The 25,323-nt window shown below is 45.9% G+C and overlaps 1 protein-coding gene and 3 long non-coding RNA genes across 4 annotated transcripts in view; 3 read left to right on the forward strand and 1 right to left on the reverse strand.

Moving 5' to 3' along the window:
• The window catches only part of LOC310843969, a 336,267-nt gene that overhangs the window by 181,598 nt on the left and 129,346 nt on the right, over positions 1–25,323 (reverse strand). The window contains exon 2 of the long non-coding RNA XR_014563837.1: positions 12,873–12,959. This is a non-coding gene — a long non-coding RNA (uncharacterized lncRNA). The remainder of the gene's footprint in view (positions 1–12,872; positions 12,960–25,323) is intronic.
• LOC310843869 lies at positions 1,247–5,616 on the forward strand. Its single transcript, XR_014563720.1, has 3 exons — positions 1,247–2,542; positions 3,829–3,933; positions 5,411–5,616. It is a non-coding gene; the product is annotated as an uncharacterized lncRNA (long non-coding RNA).
• On the forward strand, positions 5,841–6,508 carry LOC310843996. The gene is made up of 2 exons (XR_014563864.1): positions 5,841–5,955; positions 5,996–6,508. It is a non-coding gene; the product is annotated as an uncharacterized lncRNA (long non-coding RNA).
• Positions 19,530–25,323, forward strand: part of CHRDL2 (chordin like 2) — a 48,484-nt gene continuing 42,690 nt past the window's right edge. Inside the window, exon 1 of the mRNA XM_083737029.1 lies at positions 19,530–19,941. Within this exon, the coding sequence (XP_083593155.1) occupies positions 19,866–19,941 (76 nt within the window). The 5' untranslated portion in view covers positions 19,530–19,865. The remainder of the gene's footprint in view (positions 19,942–25,323) is intronic.

Genomic DNA, 25,323 nt, shown 5'->3' on the forward strand with positions numbered 1-25,323 from the left:
TCTGACAGTGGGGGCATCATTCAGCCTAAGTCCTCAGGAAAACACAGCAGAGGGGAGTTGGTACATGGGAAGAGGTGTTCCTTCACATAGTTATAAATAAATTCATGAATGTCAGAATCTACCGTATTTTTCGCTCCATAAGATGCACCTGACCATAAGACGCACCAAGTTTTTAGAGGAGGAAAACCAGAAAAAAATATTCTGAATGGATGTATGATTTTTGTGGTTCATGCTGTGGCCACAGACATGTGATCTGATGGTGAATTTGGGGTGACCCAATGCAAAAATCCTGAGGATCCACGTGGATCCGTGCTTTGTAACCACATTTTTGCACCACTGCAGACCCAGGAAACAGTGGATGCGTGATTTTTTTGGTGCAGGCTGTAACCATGGACATGCTATGTGACCTGATGGTGAATTTCGGGTGACCCAATGCAAAAATCCTGAGGATCCATGAGCTTTTACCTCCCCCCTCCCAGGCAGCCTCAGCTAGCCTTCCTTATCTCCCTCCCGATCCCACCGATCAGCTGCTTTCTTTCAACACTCCCTTCCCTCTTGTTTGCCTTAGTGTCTTTTCCTTAGCTGGAGCAGTTTTTTGCTCCTCCTTTTCTTCTAGTTTCTCTCCTCGTTGCTTTAGTCTTCCTGTCACCTCTCCTTGCAAGTTTGCTGTCTTTACCTCCCCCCTCCCAGGCAGCCTCCTTTATCGCTAGCCTCCCTTATCTTGCTTCCGATCGCTTGCGATCAGTGGCTTCCTTTCAACACCCCCTTCCCTCTTTCAAAAAAAAAAGAGCAAAGAAAGGAGAGCATGATCTGTGTTATGTACTGAAGTTGTCACCCTGGGCCAGCAGGGGGATACTGTAGATAGTTTTCACTCAGGTCCACATATGCAAATAAGGGATTGAAAGTGACGTTCAGTCAGTGGCATAGCGTGGGGGGTGCAGGGGGGCCCGGCCGCACCGGGCGCAACATTTGGGGGGGCGCTCACACTCGCAGCTCTCTGCCCCTACCTGGCTCACTCACTCTCTCTCACTGCAGTGCTGGCTGTGCGAATCCGATCCGAGCCGCCGGGTCGCCACCCACTGTGGGGGGTGTGCCAGGCGTGCGGGTTAGGGGGCGCAAATTACTTGCCTTGTCCCGGGTGCTGATAACCCACGCTACGCCACTGCGTTCAGTGATTGGATAGTTACAGAAAGTTGTTACAGTTGCGTTGTAGTGGAGCTCTATATAGCAGGCTGGCTGAACCCTTCAGTTCAGTTCTGTTCTGGCCTGTGAATAAACAAGAGCTGTTTGAAGAATCGCTGTGTCGTCTGATATGTTCATCCACAACTTAACAATCTGCTTTTTGCCCCTGGGCAATTCGGCTCCAGGGACAACACATTCTCTCCATAAGAAGCACAGACATTTACCCATACTTTTTAGGAAGAAAAAAGTGCATCTTATGGAGCAAAATATACGGTAGCTAATATTTGGGATAGTAAGGGAAAATGCAAGCTACAGAACCTAGCCAGCTTATTCAAACCAGCCTGGTCAAGCTGGCTGAATGCAAGCCAAGATGAAACAATGGCTGGTCATCTACGTATTTAAGAAGGTTCTCAGGTCTGTGCAAAACAGGGGTTTGCCGAGGTGTGTGAGGTGACAGGGAAAAGTGTTGTTTTACTGGAGGCTTGGCTTTTTGGCGAAAGATGATGGGGAAAAGGAAGAGAACGAAGGGCAAAACCATCTCAGTACTAGCTGGAGGAGGTTGCACTAAGAGACCAGGAGCCGTGACTGACCGCCACTTCGGAGCCAAGCTTGCTGAAGCTATGAAAGGGGCCACAAGAGATACTGTTGGGATATAATGATCTGCACCCCTCCACGGCAGACTTCCCAGTGTCATTCGGAATAAATAACAAGATGAAAGATGAAAAGATCTTTTTTAATAATTCCAGTAATTTAGCTTTAGTATGTATAATGGGACATGAATCCAATATCTCCATTCAGATCAGGTCTCTCCATAGTTTTTAGTTTGGTAATGAGTTGTAATTCAGCAACTTCTCTTTCAAGTGTATTTCTAAAATTCTTCTGCAATAAGACAGCTACTTTAAGGTCTTGTATAGAATGAAGTTAGAAGCTAATTTTGGTCATCTATCCCTTTAAGAATCCCTTGCCCTTCCCTGTGGAACCAACTGCCATAAATAGTCCTCAACAGTTATAAGGCTGAAGTATCTGACAAAGTGTGTATTACACACGAAAGCTCATACCTTGAAAACGTATATTGAGTTGATCTTTAAGGTGCAACTGGAATTATTAAAAATTATTTTTTTCATCTTGTTATTTATTATGACTATGACAGATCAACATGGCCTTCCACCTGAATCTGGTGTCATTCGTAGCTGACCTCTCCCACGCACACTGTCTTAGGCAACTTATTCCGGTTTTCAACTTCGGCTTTTGATCTCAAAACGTTCTGTTTATCACAGTTGATTCCTCTGTTCATCTTTATTGGAATCGGAGGGGTCGGCCTGTGCACCATGCGCCTTGCTCTTCGCAACCCTGATGTCAGGTAAGTGCCACCCCTCAGGGCAGGATCAGCCCTTGGCATGGTGCTGACAACTGCCATCCCTGCAAAACCACGTCACGTGCTCCCCGCCTCCCAGTGGCCCCTGGGTGTCCTTCACTGATGGATGTGAGGCAGCGCTTTTGAATGGGGGCTAAGCTGGACTCCCATCCGTGGCAGCTGCCCACCACTTTACGCAACTCAGAATTAGCCACAGGGATCCGTGGCCTGAGTGGATGGGAGTGAGCTTGGCTTCTTTTCAGAAGCGACACTGCCACTGAAGAGTGTCTAGGGACCCAGCGGCAGGGACTGGTGGCCTGGTTGGCCAGCCTGATAAGTACCCTTCCAAGCTCCTTTGCCACTTCTTTAAGTATTGCATCTTAAAGCACCACCTGAATAAAATATGGCCTTCTGTGCTCCAGAGGTAGAATAATAATAATAATAGTTATAAAACAAATTATAAAACTACAGTAAAACATTAGCGTCAGCTTCTTAGCTTTAGAGTAAGAAAAGCAACCATATAAGCATTGCCATTCCTCAGCCAAGTTGTACCCAAGGCATTGCAATGAGCGGTAAAGGTAAAGGTACCCCTGACCATTAGGTCCAGTCGTGACCGACTCTGGGGTTGCGGTGCTCATCTCGCTTTATTGGCCGAGGGAGCCGGCGTACAGCTTCCAGGTCATGTGGAAGCTGCTTCTGGCAAACCAGAGCAGCGCACAGAAACGCCGTTTACCTTCCCTCCTGAGCGGTACCTATTTATCTACTTGCACTTTGATGCACTTTCGAACTGCTAGGTTGGCAGGAGCAGGGACCAAGCAACGGGAGCTCACCCCGTCACGGGGATTCGAACCGCTGACCTTCTGATCGGCAAGTCCTAGGCTCTGTGGTTTAACCCACAGTGCCACCCGGGTATTTGGGAAGAGAGTAAAGCCAATGAACTGTGTGTGCAGAAAGCACAAAGTCTAGCAGGGGCCTGTCATGGAGAAAGTGTAGGATTGGGTCGCCAGCATCGAGTTCTGTCCAGCACTGCCTCACCAACTTGCCGCTGTCTCTGGTGAAAGGCAGTGAGAAGCTGCCCTTGCATTTAGGTAACTATGCGTTAACTGGCTTTAAAGGGCTTTTACAAATACTTTTGGTACAGATGGGCTTTTTTTACATCCCACATTATGAAAGAAGTGTGCTCTTCTGATGGCACTGAGGAAGCCATGATTGTTAAATTTGGTGAGAACCACGTGCCAACAGTTGGACAGAGCCCGTTACGCTTTATGCTGTATGTTTTTCTTCTTACAGAGATGTACTCCTTGCTGTCTGCCTCTTGTCACGTTTCTCTGCCTGGCTGGGACAAAAAGAGCAACCCAGAGCCTTGGAACAAGCTGTGACCCAATGACCAGTACAAGGTATGGCACGAAATACTTAAATAGGGTTATAATGCTATTTATCTTATAGGCCAGGAATGGGAATCCTGGTGTCCAGTAGAGATTGTTGGGACTCCAACTCCCATCAGCCCCATCCCTGAAATCTACAGAAGATGGGCTAATAATAATAATAATAGCCATTTGGTGGGAGGAATAATAAGCTTCAGCTTTGGAAGGCCTGGTGTGTGTGATCACAGCATTTGGGGTTGGACTAGACGACCCTTGGGTTCCTTCTATGATTCTTCATTCTCCTCTCCAGTTCAATCTTCTAAACTCTGACTGAATAAGCAGGATAGATCCCTGAGTTTATGCCATTGACTTGTGGTTCTTTCTGCAAAATTGCTTTTAAGCCCATTAAAGTTGAATGATTAGAGATCCTTTTCCCCAGTGAGGCAAAGGTTGTAGCGTCCAAGTCACCTTCAATGGTAGCCCCACCTAGAGCGCATGGTAGTAGTCCAAGCTGGAGATAACGCTTAACCGTGCTGCCCTCTTTCAGTTCTATGCGCTGAATGCAGACTATGAGAAGCTGAAAAAGGAGTGTCCAGATATCGGAAGAGCAAATGAATCTGGGAGCTATAGTTTGGGTCATAGGGTTTGATGCTTTTGTAACTGGATCTGTAATGCCTTTTAGTCAAATACAATAAATAAATGATTGATTGATTGATTGATTGAATGACTGATTGGTGAAAAAGTGCTTTTTTACTGAGATGCTAACTTTGTCTCTATATGTCATTCCTTGCACAGCTTCCTGTGCAAAGATAAGGCTTGTGCATTTGACTAGTGTTGTGTGGAGGTAAATGCAGCCCCTGGGCTGAAAAATGTCCCCTCCTGCCCCCTTGGGTTTCCAGTGTGGCCTTTACAGATATTGGCACAACGTGGGGTGGGGTGGCTGCTGAGCTGCATCCCCCATTGTGAGGGCTGAGGGGGTGATGGTGATGCCTCCCCAAGCTGCTGCCATTGTCTGTGGATTGACTGTGATGCCACAAAAGCATTTGGCAGCTGAGCGGGTGTAAATGTGGGCCAAGGCGCAAGCCTCGGCAGTTGCCCTCCCCAGAGAGAAATGGCAGCTTGGTGGCACTCAGCCCTGGTGGTCTCCTGCCCCGTGGCAGCAAGCTGACAAGCGGAAGGAGCCAATCGCCCGCTGCTGGGATGCTGTGGAGCAAGGAGAAGGCAAGTACAAAGTTTACTTGCTGGTGGGATCGCTACCTGAAGGCGATGGATATTCAGCTCTGAAGCTGGTTGATATCTGACAATGGACCTGGCGAGGCTGCAGCTGGTGGGTGGTTGTTGGAAGAGTTTGCGTTCAGGCTAGTGGAGGCCGCGAGGTTACGCTGGCTGAGATGGATGCAAAGTGGTTTGGAAGCCTTGTTTATTAATAGGCAGCCAAACAGAGGAGGAGTCTGGGGGGACGCTGTTGGATGGGGGCCATCCCACTCACCTCTTTGCCTTTGCCTTACAGGGATGTCCGGAGCTGGTGAGGTTTTCCCCAAGTCCAAAGTCATGAAGAGAACCGCAGGACGTCCCAATTTACATCAGAGAAATGAATGTGAAATACTGGCAGTGAGCAATGGACAAGGCCGTGGCCGTACCTGAGAGAAGGAGCTTTGAAGGGAGACTGCAGGCGGACATCTGCTGCATTGCAAGTGATGGGGCAGTGGGGAGAGAGAAGAAAGAGAGGGAGGAAACATTAGGCCACATTAGGAAGTGCTATGAAGACGCTTTGAACAGGAATGGCTTCCCCTCAGGGATTCTGGGAACTGTAGGTGGTTAACGGGACAGAGAGTTGTTAGGCGGCTTAGGCTTAGGCTTAGGAGTAGGGCAGGGGTAGGGTTGAGTTGGGGTAGGGTTCTCTTCTTGTCAGGGAACTCTGGGAAATGTAGCTCAGGTTAAGGGTTAGCATTAGAGTTAGAGTTAGCGTCATGAGTAGGGGTAGGGTTCCCTTCTTGTCAGGGAACTCTGGGAATTGTAGCTCTGGTTAGGGGGTAGGGGTAGGGTTCCCTTCTTGTCAGGGACTCTGGGAATTGTAGCTCTGGTTAGGGGGTAGGGGTAGGGTTCCCTTCTTGTCAGGGAACTCTGGGAATTGTAGCTCTGGTTAGGGGGTAGGGGTAGGGTTCCCTTTTTGTCAGGGAACTCTGGGAATTGTAGCTCTGGTTAGGGGGTAGGGGTAGGGTTCCCTTCTTGCCAGGGAACTCTGGGAATTGTAGCTCTAGTTAAAGGTTAAGGGTTAGGGTTAGAGTTAGGGGTAGGGGTAGGGGTAGATTTCCCTTTTTGCCAGGGAACTCTGGGAATTGTAGCTCTTGGAGGGGAACAGGGGTTCTCCTAACACCTCTCTGCACCCTTTTCAAACTAGAGCTCCCAGATTCTTTGGGGGAAGAAGCCATGAGTGTTTAAAGCTGCTTCATAGTGCATGAAATGGTGTGGAAGTGGCCCTGGCCTCCCTCACCCCACTGCCCCTTATTATTGCGGAATCGAAAAGATTTCCCCATGCAAATCTCTCGGAAACAATGTATTTCATCTGGAAAAATATTTAATAAAGATTATTTTTTATTAAAACCTTTGAATGTGTTTGAACTGTGAGTGCGCAGAGAATGATTTCCCTTGAAAGCAATGCCCTTAGATTACAGAATCATGGAATTGCAAAGTTAGACGGGACCACGAGCGTCTTCAAGTCCAGCCCCTGGAGGAATATTTTGCTCTACATGGGGCTCAAAGGACAGCCCTGAGATTAAGGGTGGCAGTAATCTGAGCATCCTGGACCCTGCCCCATGGTTCCCCTTGCCCTCCACCAAACACCCATCAAGTGTACCAAAAAAGATATTTACATTTCCCTGTTTCCCAGCCAAGTCAATCACACCCTTTTGTCTTGATCTGGGTTTGTTATTTCTGGAATGGCTACCTGTCTGGCACTCAGGTATCAGGATGCCAGGGATTATCACTCAGGCAGAGGGGCTGCTGAGTAGCTGAGCCCACATGTCTATATGAGTTTCTGAAGTTTTCCCAGTGAGCCAGTACATAGAGACATTTATCAGTGAATTCTTACATTTGGTATCGTGCATCAAAGGCCCTTTGAATAGATAGGAAGAAACTGTGATGAAGTGCTTTGTGGGGACAAATCACAAAAGTCACAAAAGTGATTGTGCTGGTTTTGGTAGTGGGCTGCATGTGCATGAGATCTGCTGGAGGGGCAACCCCCCCCCCAACGTATTCCTAAATTCCTGCAACAGTACTGAGGTAAAATCAGTCACTGAATGGTTTGTGCACCCAAAAACATCAGGCTCAATGGTCTACTCCTAAGTAATCTATTTAATCTCCCTTTCACTTTTCTCGTTTGCTTCTGTTGTATCCAAAAATTAGATCTCAAGTAAAAGGTCCAGTTTAAAGCATACAGCTGTGTCTATTTTCCACGTGTTGAGACAAAGTCAGTAGAGTTAAATTTATCTTGTGAAAATAATTTCCCTTTTCATCTTTTTTTTAATAATAATAATAATAAACTGGTGAAACCAGTTCCTGGTTCCTGCTTGCTAGTTTTCTACAGTTTGGCTAGATGGGTCATTGGCCTTGTCCAGCCGGCTACTCCTATGTTCTTATATCTGATATTTTAATTTATAGAAATGTACCAAAGGTGTGAATGAAAATCCATGTGTAACCAGCATGCATTCCACCACAGTTCCCAGCAGATGTCTCTGTTGCCCACAAATTCAATTGTTCCAACTGGAGTGTTAATTGACATGGAATAATCACATACACATGCAGATCAATGGAGATCAGGATAGCAAGTATTACCGTAGTTCCCCTTTAATATTTACATTGTTAGCAAATCTGAATGCTTATAATCATAGGGTGGCTGGGTGTCCTACTTAAGAAAGGACAGTCCTCTGTTTGAAAGAGTCTAATTGTAGGGTAGTCCAGTCTGAGTCTTCATTCTATTAAAATCTTTTGCGCAGTTCCAGCTGCCTTCATAGGGTCAATGACTAATAATAATAATAATATATTAAATTTGTATACCGCCCTTCATCTGAACATCACAAGGCAGTTCACAACATGAAACTACAAAATGGGAGAAATACATAATAAAACAAGAAAAAACCCAATACCTCTCAACCCCCAAAAAACACATTTAAAATGTGATATAATGTTAATCAGCCAAAGGCCTGGTTATACAGAAATATTTTTCCCCAGTCCCTAAAAATTTGTAATGAAGGTATCTTTCTTTCTTTCTTTCTTTCTTTCTTTCTTTCTTTCTTTCTTTCTTTCTTTCTTTCTTTCTATTACTATTTATTAAATTTATATCCCACCCTTCACCCAAAGATCACAGGAGGGTTTACAGCATAAAAACAACAAAATGCATGACACAATAATAACAAAACAACGATCCCCGCCACACAGTCACAATTGTTGTTCTTATTTATTAAATTTATTATTTCTTAAGTTTATATACCACCATTAAAACCACCCAATGTTGAAGCTTTAAAATATTTTTTGTGTGTGCGTGTGTGAGACTGTTCATAACTCATACTGTTAGGAACTTAGGTGGGTCAGTCTGGAAGTTGCCCTGAGGAGGTTGCAGAACCGGACAGGCAAGCAAGACAATGGCCTTAGCTGGCCATTTAAGTGTCCTCATCATCATCCCAAAAGAATGAGATCCTTTGCCAAAAGGGATCTATTTATATATGTGATGGCAGTGGCAAGAATGTTGTATGCCCAGGGATGGAAGGAAGAAAGAACTCCATTGAAAGAAGAATGGATACAGTATTGAAACTGATGGACTATGCCGAAATGGCAAAATTGACTGGGAAGATTAGACACCAAGAGGGCAATAAATTTAAAAAAGAACAGACTAACTTTATAGGATATATGAAGGAGCACTGCAAATATCTCAAAACGTTAGCAGGATTGGACTAGCATTTGTCATCTAATTTGACAAAGGATATTAAAAAGGAAATTGAATAGTCTGGAGTAAGGTATTTAGACACAGACAAGAGAAGAGATAATTATTGGAAAACTGGGAGAGGCGTAGGGGGAGTTCTGGGGGTTGGGAGAACCCCCATAAAGATACTGAGATTGTTTGTGGACTAATGCAAATAATAATGTATGTAAAACCTTTAAAAATAAAATTGATATATATAAAAAAGGAATGAGCTCCTTTGCAAGAGGTACACCTAAGTGACGGGGCCCTCTTAGCTTTTCCTCCACGCCCTCACCTTGCTGCTAGGTAGAAGAAGGAGAGCCCAGAGCGTTGTGCGTGAGCTGAGCTGGAAGCTGGAGACACAGAGACCTACTTGCTCTGTGCTGGAGCCAAAGCTCTGGGCAATGGGAAGCAAGGTCTGTTGGGCTGTCAATGCCGTGAGACCCTCCATCCTATGCTCAGGTTGTATATACAGTGGTACCTCCGGTTAAGAACTTAATTCATTCCGGAGGTCCGTACTTAACCTGAAACTGTTCTTAACCTGAAGCACCACTTTAGCTAATGGGGCCTCCTGCTGCTGCCGCACCGCCGGAGCAGGTTTTCTGTTCTCATCCTGAAGCAAAGTTCTTAACCTGAAGCACTATTTCTGGGTTAGCGGTATCTGTAACCTGAAGCGTCTGTAACCTGAAGCGTATGTAACCCGAGGTACCACTGTACAGTGATACCTCGGGTTGAAGTAGCTTCAGGTTTTTGGGTTGTGCTCTGTGGTGACCCGGAAGTAACGGAACACGTTGGGGTGGCATGCAAGAATACTTTCATTCGGGAAGCAACAGAAGAAAGGGGAAGCAGAAAAAGATTGAAGAGGTGTCTGTGAAACCTGGTTGAACCTTAGCATTATGGAGTTTGGTTCATCCTGAAGGCTATCGAGAGTCCAACCTTCTGCTCAGTGCAGATAGCTGCGAAGAACACCAGCAAGACAGAAACTTTGGGTTATTGATTGCACGGTCCAAATGCTCTTAGCACGCCTGTGTTCTTCCTAATGCTCAACCCATTGGAAGCTGATCCATGAAAGCAGGGATGTCCAACAGGTCGACCGCGATTGGCAGGTCGACCCCCGGTTGTTAGAAGTCGATCGCGGTTGATCGCTGGCTCTTTTTCGTCCGCGGGGGTGGAAAGGAGCATTCGACATTGCGTCCTCCCTCTGTCCTTTATCGTACACAATTTCAAGAATGGAAGATGGAGTTTCCACTAGCAGGATGACTTATTGTTTATCGATTTATGTCGCAGCCCCGCCAGAAAAGCGGCAGAAGTATCAGTTGTCCCCCCTAAAAAAAGGTCAAAAACTTTGACCTACACCCCTAGAAAAAGGTTGACAATTTAGACTTGGTCCCTTAAAAAAGCTGAAAAAAACCCCAATGGGTAGATCACAACCAGTTTTTTTATAGATCACAGTCTCTTGGGAGTTGGACATTCCTGCATTAAAGCAAACAGGGGCACTGCCCACCAACCTCAGTTTGCCTTTTGCTAACAGCACCAACCTGCAGAGAATACTTTACTAAACAGTGCCCCAAAATATACACCTGGACTTGTTTTGATTACCGTATTTTTTGCTCACTTTTTCCCTCCCAAAAAGTAAGGGGAAATGTGTGCGTGTCTTATGGAGTGAATACAGGCTGCACAGGTATCCCAGAAGCCAGAACAGCAAGAGGGATCGCTGTGCAGCGATCCCTTTTGCTGTTCCGGCTTCTGAGATTCAGAATATTATTAATATTCTTGTTTTCCTCCTCCAAAAACTAGGTGCGTCTTGTGGTCTGGTGCATCTTATAGAGCGAAAAATATGGTGATTTCTATAGGAGACTTTGCGGTTTTTAAAGTCATAATTAGGAAAAAATGTAATAATCACATATAAAAGAAACAGTACACAAGAAGGAAATAAGGAGGCCATTTACAGAATAAAGGAAGTCTTTTATTTTTATGTTATTTATTTTTAAAGTTTTTATTAAGAATTTCAACATAACAAATTATCAAAACATATTATATTCATTATTCCCCCCTTTCCCCCCTTCAAACCCTCCCCCCAAGACTTCGCTCAGCTCCGCTCTCTGATTTCTCAGCACATACTATTCTCTGCATCTTATAAAATTATACATATCCTTACATTATCAATCTACCATGTTATCAACCCATAAATTTGTGTATGTTTATTCAAAACCTGCAAAGGAGTCCAATTCATTTTGTTGTCTTTTTACATAACTGGTAAAAAGCTCCCATTCTTCCTTAAAGTCACACTTGTCCTTGTCCTGCAATTTGTATGTCTATTTAGCCAACTCTGCGCAACTCATCATTTTGTTATGTTTTCTTTGTGTAGGGGGATAGGAGTTTAATTTTGATAATTCAATTGTCAATGGAGGTAGGTTGGTTTGTATGTATGAGTTGTTGTGGACTATGTTGCAAACAAAATAAAACATTGAAATTGGAAAAAAATAAAAATAAATATAGCCCCCAAGGGTCATCCAAACCAACCTCCTGCAATGCAGGAATCACAGCTAAAGCATCCATGACTGATGCTTAGAAACCTTCCATGAAGGAAAGTCCACTACCTTTCAAAGCCGTCCATTCAGCTGTTGAACGGGATGGTGTTGAGGTGGTATTTAGCGCCCGTCAGACTAGCTATGCTGTCTCATGGCTGGTATGTCCATGGAGGCGCAGGTCAATTCTGTGTCCAGGATGGCTGTGTTCCAGCGCCATCTGGTATGGCAGAATGAGACCCTCCCTGCCCGCGGACTGTCTCGCCAGAGTGGTGCATGCTCTGGTTATCTCCCGCTTGGACTACTGCAATGCGCTCTACGTGGGGCAACCTTTGAAGGTGACCCGGAAACTACAACTAATCCAGAATGCGGCAGCTACACTTGTGACTGGGAGTGGCTGCCGAGACCACATAACACCGGTCTTGAAAGACCTACACTGGTTACCTGTACATTTCTGAGCAAAATTCAAAGTGTTGGTGCTGACCTTGAAAGCCCTAAACCAGGGCTTTAAAGGATGAGGTGCACAGCCTGGGAGTCATTTTGGACTCACCGCTGTCCATGGAGGGCGGCTAACACCAGTAAAATTACAATAAAAACATAATAGGGGGGGGAAACAATTTAAAATACAGGTTAAAATACAATTTAAAATGCAGCCTCATTTTAATAGTAGCCCATAGATCAAAACCATAAGGGGAGGGAGACATAAAGGTCAGACTGAGTCCAAACCAAAGGCCAAGCAGAACAGCTCTGTCTTGCAGGCCCTGCGGAAAGATGTCAAGTCCTGCAGGGCCCTGGTCTCTTGTGACTGAGCGTTCCACCAAGTCGGGGCCAGTACTGAAAAGGCCTGGCCCTAGTTGAGACCAATCTAACCTCCTTGAGGCTCGGGACCTCCAAAGTGTTGTCATTTGTGGACCTTAAGGTCCTCCGCGGGGCATACCAGGAGAGGTGGTCCCGTAGGTACGTGGGTCCTAGGCATGGTTTGGACCATTAGTCCATTTGGACCATTAGTCTGGATCCAACCTTCTCTCCAAGGCCCCTCCAGACTGGTATTTCATTGGGGGTGCATTTCGCAACATGTTCTTGATGCAATAGTAGCAGTGGGTTTATTCTGTTTGAGTTTTGTTCTGCGTTGCTTCCCCTATGCAAGCACAATTCCGCTCTTTGGAGGGCTCTAGAGCAAAGAAAGCCGGGCAAAAATAAACCGGAACATTTGTGGCAAAAAAAGGTGCGGGATTTCAGCCGGGGGATAAGCACTGATTGCAAATGAAGGAGGGTGAAAGTAAGATGTTGTGTGATCACTCCAAGAGCATAAAGAGCACAAATCATTATGAATCCACAATGGGGGGAATGAGTTCTAGAGCGGCCCTAAGTTATACAGTGGTACCTTGGGTTAAGTACTTAATTCGTTCTTAACCTGAAATTGTTCTTAACCTGAAGCACCACTTTAGCTAATGGGGTCTCCTGCTGCTGCCGCGCCGCCAGAGAACAATTTCTGTTCTCATCCTGAAGCATAGTTCTTCACCCAAGGTACTATTTCTGGGTTAGCGGAGTCTGTAACCTGAAGCGTATGTAACCTGAAGCGTATGTAACCCAAGGTACCACTGTAAAAGTAGAGAACCAAAATCTGCAGGATCACATGAGGCCATCTGTACAAAACTGTTTTGACCGTTATTCTTATTATTCTTCTAACTGAAGTTGAGGTTTATCACCTAAGAATGCACCCTAGCTCTACTTACCTGGGAGTAAGCCCCGTAGCATTTAATAGGACTTGCCTTCTGAACAGACATCAACAGGATTATGGTGCTAATTGCTATGCAAAATATATATTAAATCAAAATAAATAAACGTTTCAGACATTGGGTGGTATTATGCTTAGTTTGGAGCATTTTCACCACTGAATTCTGTTTTCCTACTCTTCCTTTTGCTTTCTCTGCAGGTCATAGCTGTCAAATTTTCCCTTTTCTTGCGAGGAATCCTATTTGGAATAAGGGAATTTCCCTTTAAAAAAGGGAAACGTTGACAGCTATGCTGCAGGTTCACCCCATGAAAGGAACAGCCTGGTGGACAGTTGTGAAGAAACACATCTGTCTGTCTGTCTGTCTGTCTGTTTCCAAACACATTCTGCATATTGAGGATTTAAGCATTGGGTGAAAACCAAAACTGTAAATCTGGCCAGATCCCTTGTTTTTGTCCTCGACAATGCACTTACCTGTCTTGAACAAGAGAAGCCACCTTCTGTACTATTGAAGGGAGTGCCATAACTTGCAATTTGATCAGTCGAAAAGCCTACCACACATTCTTGGCAGGTGAAAAGACCTCTGCAATATCTTATTGTCACCCCTATTCCTCATTGAAGTTGCACATCAAAACCAAAAAAAGGATGAAAGCTCAGTTGGAATCAGCCCTTCCTGATTAAAACTGCTCTTTGTGGATTAAAATTACCCCAAACTAATTAAAATGGGTCTCTGCTAGTTAACTAAAGCTTTGGCTGATTAATCTGATAAGCAACCTTGCAACACTGTTCCGAATGGCATGGTGCAGAATTGGTGCCTGAATTGGTATCCTGTTCCCTCCAAATTTCTTTTTCCTTTAGTGTTCTGTCTAGTGTTCAACACCATCATGCACAAGGCTTAGTGGCGAAACACTTACTTTGCAAATACCCTCACCTGAAAGAGTGAGAGCCACTGCCAATTATTGTAAACAATGGCTACTAGTCAAGATAGCTATGCTCTGATGCTCTTAAAGCTCTGAGCTAGACCTAGGGCTATTGGTCTGGCTCAGTATTGTTTGTTGTTTAGTCCTTTAGTCGTGTCCGACTCTTCGTGACCCCCTGGACCAGAGCACACCAGGCACTCCTGTCCTCCACTGCCTCCCGCAGTTTGGTCAAACTCATGCTGGTAGCTTCGAGAACACTGTCCCACCATCTCATCCTCCGCCCTCCCCTTCTCCTTGTGCCCTCCATCTTTCCCAGCATCAGGGTCTTTTCCAGGGAGTCTTCTCTTCTCATGAGGTGGCCAAAGTCTTGGAGCCTCAGCTTCATGACCTGTCCTTCCAGTGAGCACTCAGGGCTGATTTCCTTCAGAATAGAGAGGTTTAATCTTCTTGCAGTCCATGGGACTCTCAAGAGTCTCCTCCAGCACCTTAATTCAAAATGTGCTGGTCCAGGGGAGAGGTTACCGTGGGGCGAGGTCCAGGACCTGAGTTGAGGGTCGGCAGACAGTCCTCCTCGGGCGATGCGGGGTCCACAGCGGGAAGCCGGGCAAGGACAGGAACTCTGGGGGAAACAGGACTGGATGCTGGCCGAAACAGCTCATCAACAACGTTGCTCCCACAACCTGGGACTGGGCTGACTGGCCTTTATCTTCTCTGAGGCCAGGGGCGGTCCCGACCCCCAGGAGACCCGCCTCTCCTGGCCTTAAGGCGAGCACTCCTCCTGGGAGAAACCAGTTCCCTTCGCCTCTCTGCCCTGAGCCTCTGCAGTTCCAGAGAGGCTGAAGGGTTACTGGGCCCAGGGGGAGACTCACCTGTAGGCACTGAGTCCTCAACCACCTCTGGAGCCAGAGTGGATTCACCTGGTGCCTGCTCCTGAGGATCCGGCACAGGTGCAGGCGCTTCAGAATCAAGGCCCTGCCCCAGTTCAGACGGCCCTGGAGGCGGGGACTCCTGTGCAGGCTGGGATTCCTCCGGTTCAGCCTCTGAATCGGATTCCCAGGCCATCACACAAAAGCATCAATTCTTTGGCGATCAGCCTTCTTTATGGTCCAGCTCTCGCTTCCATACATCACTACTGAGAAAACCAGAGCTTTAACTAGACAGACCTTTGTTGGCAAGGGGATGCTCATTATAAGCCACCATTATCCTGAGTTTATTGATTTATTCAATTTCAAGGCTGCCCATCAGCCAGAGTCTCTTGGGGGCTTTTACAAAAAAACAAAACAAAACGCATAAACACAACTCAGTGTTGTTGGTTTTTTAAAAAAACCACACCTCATTACAAAATGCATGAAAAGTCATAAGCCAGCATAAAGTAAAACCACACAGCATGAAAATGGATAAACATAAAGAAAACATTATAAAAACCAATGGGGGAAAAACATTGGAGGAAAAACACATTATTTGATCTACAGTATTTATATCCTGACTACTAAACAAAGTTCCTTAGGTGGTTTACAACGTAATTAGAATTTTAAAAAGGCCTGAGGGAATAAGGCAAACCTACATAGTTTACATTTTCTGAAACAATAGGTGAACCAAAACACAGCCGTCCTCCGAAAAATTGCACTCCTCTGAATTTTGCAATGCAGTCCGCCAGCCAAGCAGTGTGTACAGAAATGCACACAGTGGGGTAAAGGGTACATAAAAATGAATGTACAAGGGGAAATATCACTGCAGAAATGCATTATGTTTGGGGAAATCGGTTTGCAATTTTTTTTTTGCAATATTGCATGTGAATATCAGAAGATTGGAATAATTTTTCACTAAAATGCTGGTGGCCTGTTGTCTTTGTCCATGGAGTTTTCTTGGCAGGGATACTGGAGTGTTTTGCCGGTTCCTCCTCCAGGTGGATCAAGTTTGGTCAAAACTCTCCACTATGACCTGTCCATCTTGGGTGGCCCTGCGCGGCATAGCTCATACCTTCTCTGAGTTATTCAAGCCCTTTCGCCACGGCAAGGCAGTGATCCATGAAGGGGTTATCAACAACCTCAGATATGCAGATGAAACAACCTTGATGGCAGAAAGTGAGGGGGAATTAAAGAACCTTTTAATGAGGGTGAAAGAGGAGAGCGCAAAATATGGTCTGAAGCTCAACATCAAAAAAACGAAGATCATGGCCACTGGGCCCATCACATCCTGGCAAATAGAAGGGGAAGAAATGGAGGCGGTGAGAGATTTTACTTTCTTGTGTTCCATGATCACTGCAGATGGTGACAGCAGTCACGAAATTAAGAGACGCCTGCTTCTTAGGAGAAAAGCAATGACAAACCTAGACAGCATCTTAAAAAGCAGAGACACCACCTTGCCGACAAAGGTCCATATTGTTAAAGCTATGGTTTTCTCAGTAGTGATATATGGAAGTGAGAGCTGGACCATAAAGAAGGCTGATCACCGAAGAATGGATGCTTTTGAATTATGGTGCTGGAGGAGACTCTTGCGAGTCCCATGGACTGCAAGAAGATCAAACCTCTCCATTCTGAAGGAAATCACCCCCTAGTGCTCACTGGAAGGACAGATCCTGAAGCTGAGGCTCCAAGACTTTGGCCACCTCATGAGAAGAGAAGACTCCCTGGAAAAGACCCTGATGTTGGGAAAGATGGAGGGCAGAAGGAGAAGGGGACGACAGAGGATGAGATGGTTGGACAGTGTTCTTGAAGGTACCAGCATGAGTCTGACCAAACTGCGGGAGGCAGTGGGAGACAGGAGTACCTGGCGTTCTCTGGTCCATGGGGTCACAAAGAGTCAGACGCAACTAAATGACTAAACAACAACAACAACGAAATGCTGGTGGGTTTTCACGAGGGCTCTTCTCTTCCCCTCCAAAACGCAGAATGGAGAGAACTGAATTTAAGACTGGAAGAACGAAAAACCGAGAAATACTGAAATCTACAGATTCACCCTTGGACCAAGTGGCTGTCTCAGGCCAGAGCGTTTGACAATGGGAGCATCACCTGCGAATCTAACCTCTTTTTGCTGGCCTCTTGCCCAGCCTCGTCTAGGTGGGGCAGGGTGGGGGCTGGAATCTGGGGAAGGGAGTGTGCCAGTCACACGCTGCGGATCCTGAACCCGTAATCATTACAGCAAGGAGTACTGCCTGAGGAACAAGAAACGCAGAGCAGCTGCCAAAACCATCCCGGGTTCAAGGTCGATGCAGATCTTTTCAAAGTGACAGGTTCACCATCAAAGGAGCCGAGCTGTTGCACAACTTCAATTCGCTGCGTTGTGGTCCTCAGGGCCCGTCTGAATTGGCCCCACGTGCTACCCTTGTGCTTGTTCCAATTAAGAAACTGCAAAGATGTGAGAGATAAGGGAGGCCTGCGCAGATGCCGTCACTCCTTCATATAATCGTAGACCTGGAAGCGACCTCAAAGAGCATCTAGCACAGTGGTTCCGAAAGTGGGTGGTATCGCTCCCTAGGGTACAGGGGATTTTTAGTGGCTGCTAAGAGGCAAGGGACGCAGGTGGGGCTGTGGGTTAAACCACATAGCCTAGGACTTGCCGATCAGAAGGTCGGCGGTTCGAATCCCCGTGACGGGGTGAGCTCCTGTTGCTCGGTCCCTGCTCCTGCCAACCTAGCAGTTCGAAAGCACGTCAAAGTGCAAGTAGATAAATAAGTACCACTCCGGCAGGAAGGTAAACGGCGTTTCCGTGCGCTGCTCTGGTTCGCCAGAAGCGGCTTAGTCCTGCTGGCCACATGACCCGGAAGCTGTACGCCGGCTCCCTCGGCCAATAAAGCGAGATGAGCGCCGCAACCCCAGAGTTGGCCACGACTGGACCTAATGGTCAGGGCTCCCTCTGCCTAAGAGTCAAGGGGGTGGCAGCGGCGGTGAAGGTGTAAACGAATATCAGTGGATAAAGTTCATCGGTTTTGTTGAATTACCGTATTTTCCCATGTATAAGACGAGGTTATTTTATTTTAAAATTATGTAAAAATTTGGGTATTGTCTTATACACGGATGGTGGAGAGGTGGGACGGGCAATTGGTGGCTGCCACGAGCAGACGATCGTCAGTGGCGTTTTTGCGGGCGATTGGTGGGTGCGCTGGCTATTGGCTGCGGCGGCAATGGGGCGGGCGATTGGCGCTTGCTTTTGGTGAGCACACGGCGATTGGTGGCTTCGTCGATGTGCGTGCGTTTGGCTGTGGGGGTCCTGCGGATGAGTGATTGTAATATATATATATATGTGTGTGTGTAATTTTTTATTATTTTTTTTTTTAAAAATATCATTTTCAACAGTAATTAAACATACTTTTACATCTTATTCAGATTTTTGACTTCCATCAATCCTGTCTGAAAATTTTCCAATCTAGTCTCTCAGTATGCATTTCTTATCTTCCCTATTACATTTCGAACTCATAACCAATATCTCTATCTTTTTCTACTCTGTAACACTTCGTATATTTCTCCTTACAAAACTTCTTGTAGCCCTACTAGCATAATTTGTTGATTACAGTTGCTCTTCAAATAATTCATAGACTTCTTCCAATCTTCTGTAAATCTCTGGTCCCGCAGGTTTCGAATCCTTCCTGTCATTTTGTCCAATTCTGCATAGTCCATTAATTTCGTCTGCCATTCTTCTTTCGTCGGAATTTCTTCTTGTTTCCATTTCTGGGCTAGCAATACTCTTGCTGCACTTGTTGCATATAAAAACAATTTAACATCTTGCCTATTAATGTCCTGACCTATAATACCAAGTAAAAATGCTTCTGTTTTTTTTTTTAATGTATATTTTCAACCCCCCCAATGTTCAACAAGTCCAGGCAATCCCCACCCCCAAAAAAGCTCAGGAAATGTGGGCAAACCCCCCCAAAAAGAGGGGGCGTCTTATACACGGGGGTGTGTTATACATGGGAAAATACAGTAATTAAATTTATTAGTTTTTATTAGATTTTGACTACATGCACAGTTAACTGTTACTGCTTTTAATTTAGTTGTGTTATTATATTCCTTCGTGGGTCATGCAAAAAGCAGTTCTGAATGATGCTTTTTATAGCACCCATTGGGAATGAGTTTATGGAAGCAAGTAGGGGGCAGTTCTCCCCCCCCCCCCGGCAAAAAAAATTAGGAGCCACTGCTCTACGTTAAGGTGTTTCCAGATGCTTTGGCAATTGTCGTCATAATTATTATCATCATCAGAGAACGTTCCGGCAACGTGACTGAGATGCTTCCTCAAAAGGTACAGATAGACCAGCTGGACTATCTGTACCAGAGGAGGGAAACATCTGAATAGTTGTTGGCATTTAACGAGCGAAGAATCCAAAAGAAGGAAGGAAGGAAGGAAGGAAGGAAGGAAGGAAGGAAGGAAGGAAGGAAGGAAGGAAGAAAGAAAGAAAGAAAGAAAGAAGGAGAAGTCTCAGAAATGAAGGAGTTAAGGTTTTCCGGATTTCAGCCCCTCCCGCTGCTTTGCTTAAGAAAACTTGGGAAGGGGGGGGGGAGAAGAGAGAGGTTTTTAAAGGCTGATTTTTTAGAAATTGTGCTCCAGTGGTTCCTTGCTTTCCCTGAAGGAGGCATTGTTGCTGAGCCCAGGGCACCTGGTTCTGCTGGCAAGGACCAGCGTAGTTCTCCCAGGTGGATGGCCAAGAAGACATCTGAAATCTGACGATTCTGGTCTCTGCTCTCTCTGATCCCGGTGCCCAGAAACTCCCCAAAGAGAGGCAGATAGATAGATAGATAGATAGATAGATAGATAGATAGATATCAGGATACATCTACATTTTTTCTCTTCTTTCCCTCCCTCTCTCCTGGCGTCACATCTTGAGCAGAAGAATGGTTGCAGAAGTCCAAGAGGTTATTTTTGGCCTGGGATGCTTGCTCCTTTATTTAACTCTGGAAACCGATGCCGGTAAGTAAACTGCGATGGAAAGGCTTAAACAAAAACGATAGAAAGGTCCAGGTGAACGGATGGGGAGGCGGAGGATCTGTTGGCTGAAGGAGGGTGTGTGGTGCAGTGGTTAGAGTGCCAGCCATGGACCTGGCAGAGACCAGGGTTTGAATCTATGAAGCTCACTGGGTCACCTGAGGGGGGGGGGGTCCAGTCACAGTCCCTCTCAGCCTATTTTACCTCACAGGGTTGCTGTGAGGATTAAATAGGGAGAGGGAACCCTCTCAGCTACCTTGGGGATGGATGCAATAAATAAATAATAATAATAATAATAAATAAACCTGAGGACTCAGGTGTGCCAATTTTGACTGCGCAATTATTGTCAAGGCGTTTAGATTTGCGTCTGTTATGAGATTTGCGTCTAGCAAAGGGAGATAAAGTCAGCAAGAGTTTGCTTGACCTGTTTCTATAATACTCCTACAGCACGATGATCGACTGGGGATGGCTCTAATGCGAGACCCGTTTGGATGTTCTTCCTGGGGCCCCTTTCCTTTTAGTAGGGGCTTGCGCTAGGGAGATTCTCTGGGCGGATTGTGCCCTATTTGAGCCACGTGCATGAGACCTTTTTTGCTCACCTTTGCAACAGCGCCGCCAGGAGCGCACCAGCCATCCTGTGTCAGATCTCATGCATCTGGATTCAATCAAATTGCTCTTTCCCTCTCAATCTCAGCTCCCGATTTGTAGCAGAGGTGACGCTGTTGCAACGATGAATGGGGGAATGTCTCTAGAGCAGGCATAGGCGAACTCCAACCCCACCAGATGTTTGGGACTACAATTCCCATCATCCTTGACCATTGGTCCTGTTAGGTAGGGATGATGGGAATTGTAGTCCCAAACATCTGGTGGGCTTGGAGTTTGCCTATGCCTGCTCTAGAGCATGGGTAGGCAAACTAAGGCCCCGGGGGCCAGATCCGGCCCAATCGCCTTCTAAATCTGGCCTGCGGACGGTCCAGGAATTAGCGCATTTTTACATGAGTAGAACGTGTGCTTTTATTTAAAATGCATCTCTGGATTATTTGTGGGGCATAGGAATTCGTTCATATATTTTTTCCAAAATATAGTCCAGCCCCTCACATGGTCTGAGTGACAGTGGACCGGCCCCCTGCTGAAAAGGTTTGCTGTCCCCTGCTCTAGAGAAATTTGTGGAGGAGGAGAAGGCTATCGATGGCTGCTAGCCATCCCTTTCTCACCAAAGCAGAATAGTCTAACCTCTCTTCTGCCTTGGTCAAGACCCCACCTGGAATACCGTGTCCAATTCCGGGTACCACAATTTAAGAAGGATGTTGACAAGCTGGAAGGTGTGCAGAGGTGGGCGACCAAAGGTCTGGAAACTAAGCCTGATGAGGGACAGTTGAAGGAGCTGCGTATGTTTAGCCCGGAAAAGAGGAGACTGAGAGGAGATATGAGGAAATGCACTAAGGGCTGTCATATGGAAGAGGGAGCATGCTTGTTTTCTCCTGCTCTGGTGGGTAGGACTCGAACCCATGGCTTCAAGCCTCAAGAAAGGAGATTGTGACTAACTCGGGGGGAAACTTTCTGACAGAAAGAGCTGTTTGGCAGTGAACAGACTCCCACAATTGGTGGTGGGTTCTCCTTCCTTGGAGGTTTTTAAGCAGAGATCGGACGGCCATCTGCCATGGATGCTTTAGCTGAGATTCCTGGATTGCAGGGGGTTGGGCTAGATGACCATTGGGTCCCTTCCATCTCTAAGATTCTATGATTCTTTCAACCATAATTCTGTGATTCAATGCAGACTTAAAGGAAGGATGTTGTGTTATTTTGCTATGTACGTTCCAATCTAAATGGAAAGATTTAATGGGCAGGATCTGAAAGGGGTTCCCACTGAGGACTTGCTGACACGATTGCCCTTTCTGCAGTCCTCTGGGATTTCCTTCTCTCTCTCCTGCCCTGGCAGTATGTGAACTGACTCACTTACAGGAGGAATCTGTTTTGAATCAACTCAACAGGGTGCAGGTTTTTGTAGCTGAGATGCCCATATTACCTTGCTAAAAGGGAAGACGCATCATAAAAATGGTCGTTCAGTTGAGTCAGCTTGTTTGTTGCGGGGTGGGGACCAGCAGGCAATGAAAATTAAACAGACAAAAGAGAGATGATACGATAATCTTTATTGTCATTGTCCCATACAGAACAACAAAATTGAAAAAATCTACATCAGGCATTCAAAAACCCACAAGCCTGCTGTCCCAGCTATCCCAGCCTGGATAGCCCCTAAAAACTCTGATACCCCATAATTGAATGTAATATACTCACATAAAGGCTACCTTACACTGCGTTTAAAACCAAAATCGCATTTGGATCGAAACTGTTTCTCAGGAAGCTAGTCCTAGTCTTTATAACCCTGGACCTTCTTCCAGAAGGCAGAAGGTAAAAGAGATGAGGTTCTCCTCCTGGTCAGATCAGATTGTGTGACCTCACCTTTCTCGGGTTTTCCTTCCTTTGCTTGTGGCGCAGGACTATGCGGCTTGGCTCACTTGCATGAGTCGCCAGGAGCATTGTACCTCTGGGAAATCATAGAACGTAAAAAGCTTCTTCTGGCTTTTATGCTGAGGCCCACAGTGACCTGGGCTAAGTGTGAGAGTATCTGTATTCTTGGTTGTTATTGTGGTGGTGCGGCTTCTACATTGCCACATGTGTTCCAACTCTACAATTTGATGATTCTTGCTCCCTTTAAGTCCTGTAGATACCATTTTACATCCTCTAGACCAGCCTTCTTCAACCTGTAGCCCCCAGATGTTCAACTACAAATCCCATCTTCCGAGTTGGTTGTGGATTTTTTTTAAACTTATTTTTTCCCCCAATACAAAATTACAACAAAAATTACAAACATAAAGTCCAAAACAAAGCCGTACAAACAAGAAAAGACAAAAATAAAAAAATACACAAAAAAGGAACACACATCTACGAAGAAAACCATATCGCCATACTAATCATTACGCACATATTGACTTCCTTCTTTTGTTTTGAGATCTCAACATTTTTAATTCAACAAGAAATAGGTAGAAATATTCATAATAAAGTGAAATATTTAGGGATTTGGTTGACATCAAGGAATATTAAAATTCTACAGTGTGGTAAAGATTTCCATCTCTGAGGAATCACCAAGGCTTTGCCGCAAACTGGACTTTTGTAGCTCACTTGCGCAGAACAAATTAAGATGATGGGGTCAAGTTGAAAAACAGAGTAGATTTGTGTCGGTAGCAGAAAAATCCTGTTGTTGTTGTTTAGTTGTTTAGTTGTGTCCGACTCTTTGTGACGCCAGGCACTCCTGTTTTCCACTGTCTCCCGCAGTTTGGTCAAACTCATGCTGGTAGCTTCGAGAACACTGTCCAACCATCTCGTCCTCTGTCGTCCCCTTCTCTTTCCCAACATCAGGGTCTTTTCCAGGGAGTCTTCTCTTCTCATGAGGTGGCCAAAGTCTTGGAGCCACAGCTTCAGGATCTGTCCTTCCAGTGAGCACTCAGGGCTGATTTCCTTCAGAATGGAGAGGTTTGATCTTCTTGCAGTCCATGGGACTCTCAAGAGTCTCCTCCAGCACCATAACTCAAAAGCATCCATTCTTCGGCGATCAGCCTTCTTTATGGTCCAGCTCTCACTTCCATACATCACTACTGGGAAAACCATAGCTTTAACTATATAGACCTTTGTTGGCAAGGTGATGTCTCTAAATCCTACGTATTCCCATAGGACGCTGCCTTGTGTTGTCAGATTATTCAGAAAATAGCAAACTTCCTTGCATTGGTCCAGCTGGCTCAGTAGAGTCTCAGCTGACCGGCAGTAGTTCTCCAAGTGGAGATCCCTCAAGCCCATCTCCCCCAGCCGACAGCAGAGGTCTTTCCCACACCTCGAACCCAGGACTCTCTACAGCCAATTCAGGTGCGCTACGGCCAACCTCTCGAGCTGAGGCTACAGAGTCTTGAGAGTGTGACTCTGGTTGAAAGGAAGGGAATAATTCAAGGAAATATGCAAGGAAAGAAATGATATCTAGAATCACAAATGGGCATAGCTGTCAACTTTCCCCCTTTTTAAAGGGGAATTCCCTTATTCTGAATAGGATTCCTTGCAAGAAAAGGGAAAAGTTGACAGCTATGCAAACCAGCCGAGACATAGGTAAAGGTAAAGGGACCCCTGACCATTAGGTCCAGTGGCGGACGACTCTGGGGTTGCGGCGCTCATCTCGCTTTATTGGCCGAGGGAGCTGGCGTACAGCTTCCGGGTGATGTGGCCAGCATGATTAAGCCGCTTCTGGTGAACCAGAGCCGCGCACAGAAATGCCGTTTACCTTCCCGCCGGAGCGATACCTATTTATCTACTTGCACTTTGACGTGCTTTCGAACTGCTAGGTTGGCAGGAGCAGGGACCGAGCAACAGGAGCTTACCCCGTCATGGGGATTCGAACCGCCAACCTTCTGATCGGCAAGCCCTAGGCTCAGTGGTTTAACCCACAGCGCCACCCACATCCCTAACCGAGACATATTCTTCAAAGAAAGAAAGAAAAAAGAATGAGTCTCCCTCCTGCATTTTGGAGCAGGTGACTCGAGCACACACCACATCAACAGGGGTATCGAAAACTGCAATTTGGTTAAATCTATCACGCTTAAACGTTTTTCTCATTTTATTGCCGGGTAGCAGTGGCGTTGAAAGCAAAAGAGAAATGTCTTGCTCAGTGGGATCTGAGCCCAGATCTCCTGGGTCCAAGATCCAACTCTCCTCCGCAGGAGCACTTTGATTCTTCTCCAATGATCTCACAAGGTCACACACATATTAATCAGCCTAGAATAGCAAACAGCTCCTGGTTCTTCACTCCCGGTCGCTAAAGCTGGTTCAAGTTCCCATGTCCCCTTGTAAGCTTACATTCTCCTTCCAATTAGCCCAATTAGCTGGACAGATGGAGAGCGCTAAAACGACGACTCGCCAGGAAGTTTTATTGCAGGCAGATCCAAATAGTTTGAGTACCAAGGCGTTTGAGAACCAAGGCACCACGGTACAGGGCTGCCTTCAGAAGTCTTCTGAAAGTTGTATGGTTACTTATCTCCTTGGCTTGGGGAGGTCACATAACTCCATAGCCTCCAACATTTCTCTGATGAAAATAGGGACATCCTAAGGAAAAGCGGGATATTTAGGGATCAAATCAGAAACCAGGATGGCTGCTGAAAATCAGAAGCCGCCTCTGGAAAATAGGGACACTTGGAGGGTCTGTATTCATGGGAGACCGCCTCTGATTCACAGTGTTTACAGAGCTCACAGAATGTAAATCAAGTGCTCACCTGACAAATGTTGGAGGGCAGGCCACACCCTGGGAGGAAACACTTGTTTTCTGGATGA

Source organism: Podarcis gaigeae (assembly GCF_964106915.1).
Source record: "Podarcis gaigeae genome assembly, chromosome: 4".
NCBI lineage: Eukaryota > Metazoa > Chordata > Lepidosauria > Squamata > Lacertidae > Podarcis > Podarcis gaigeae.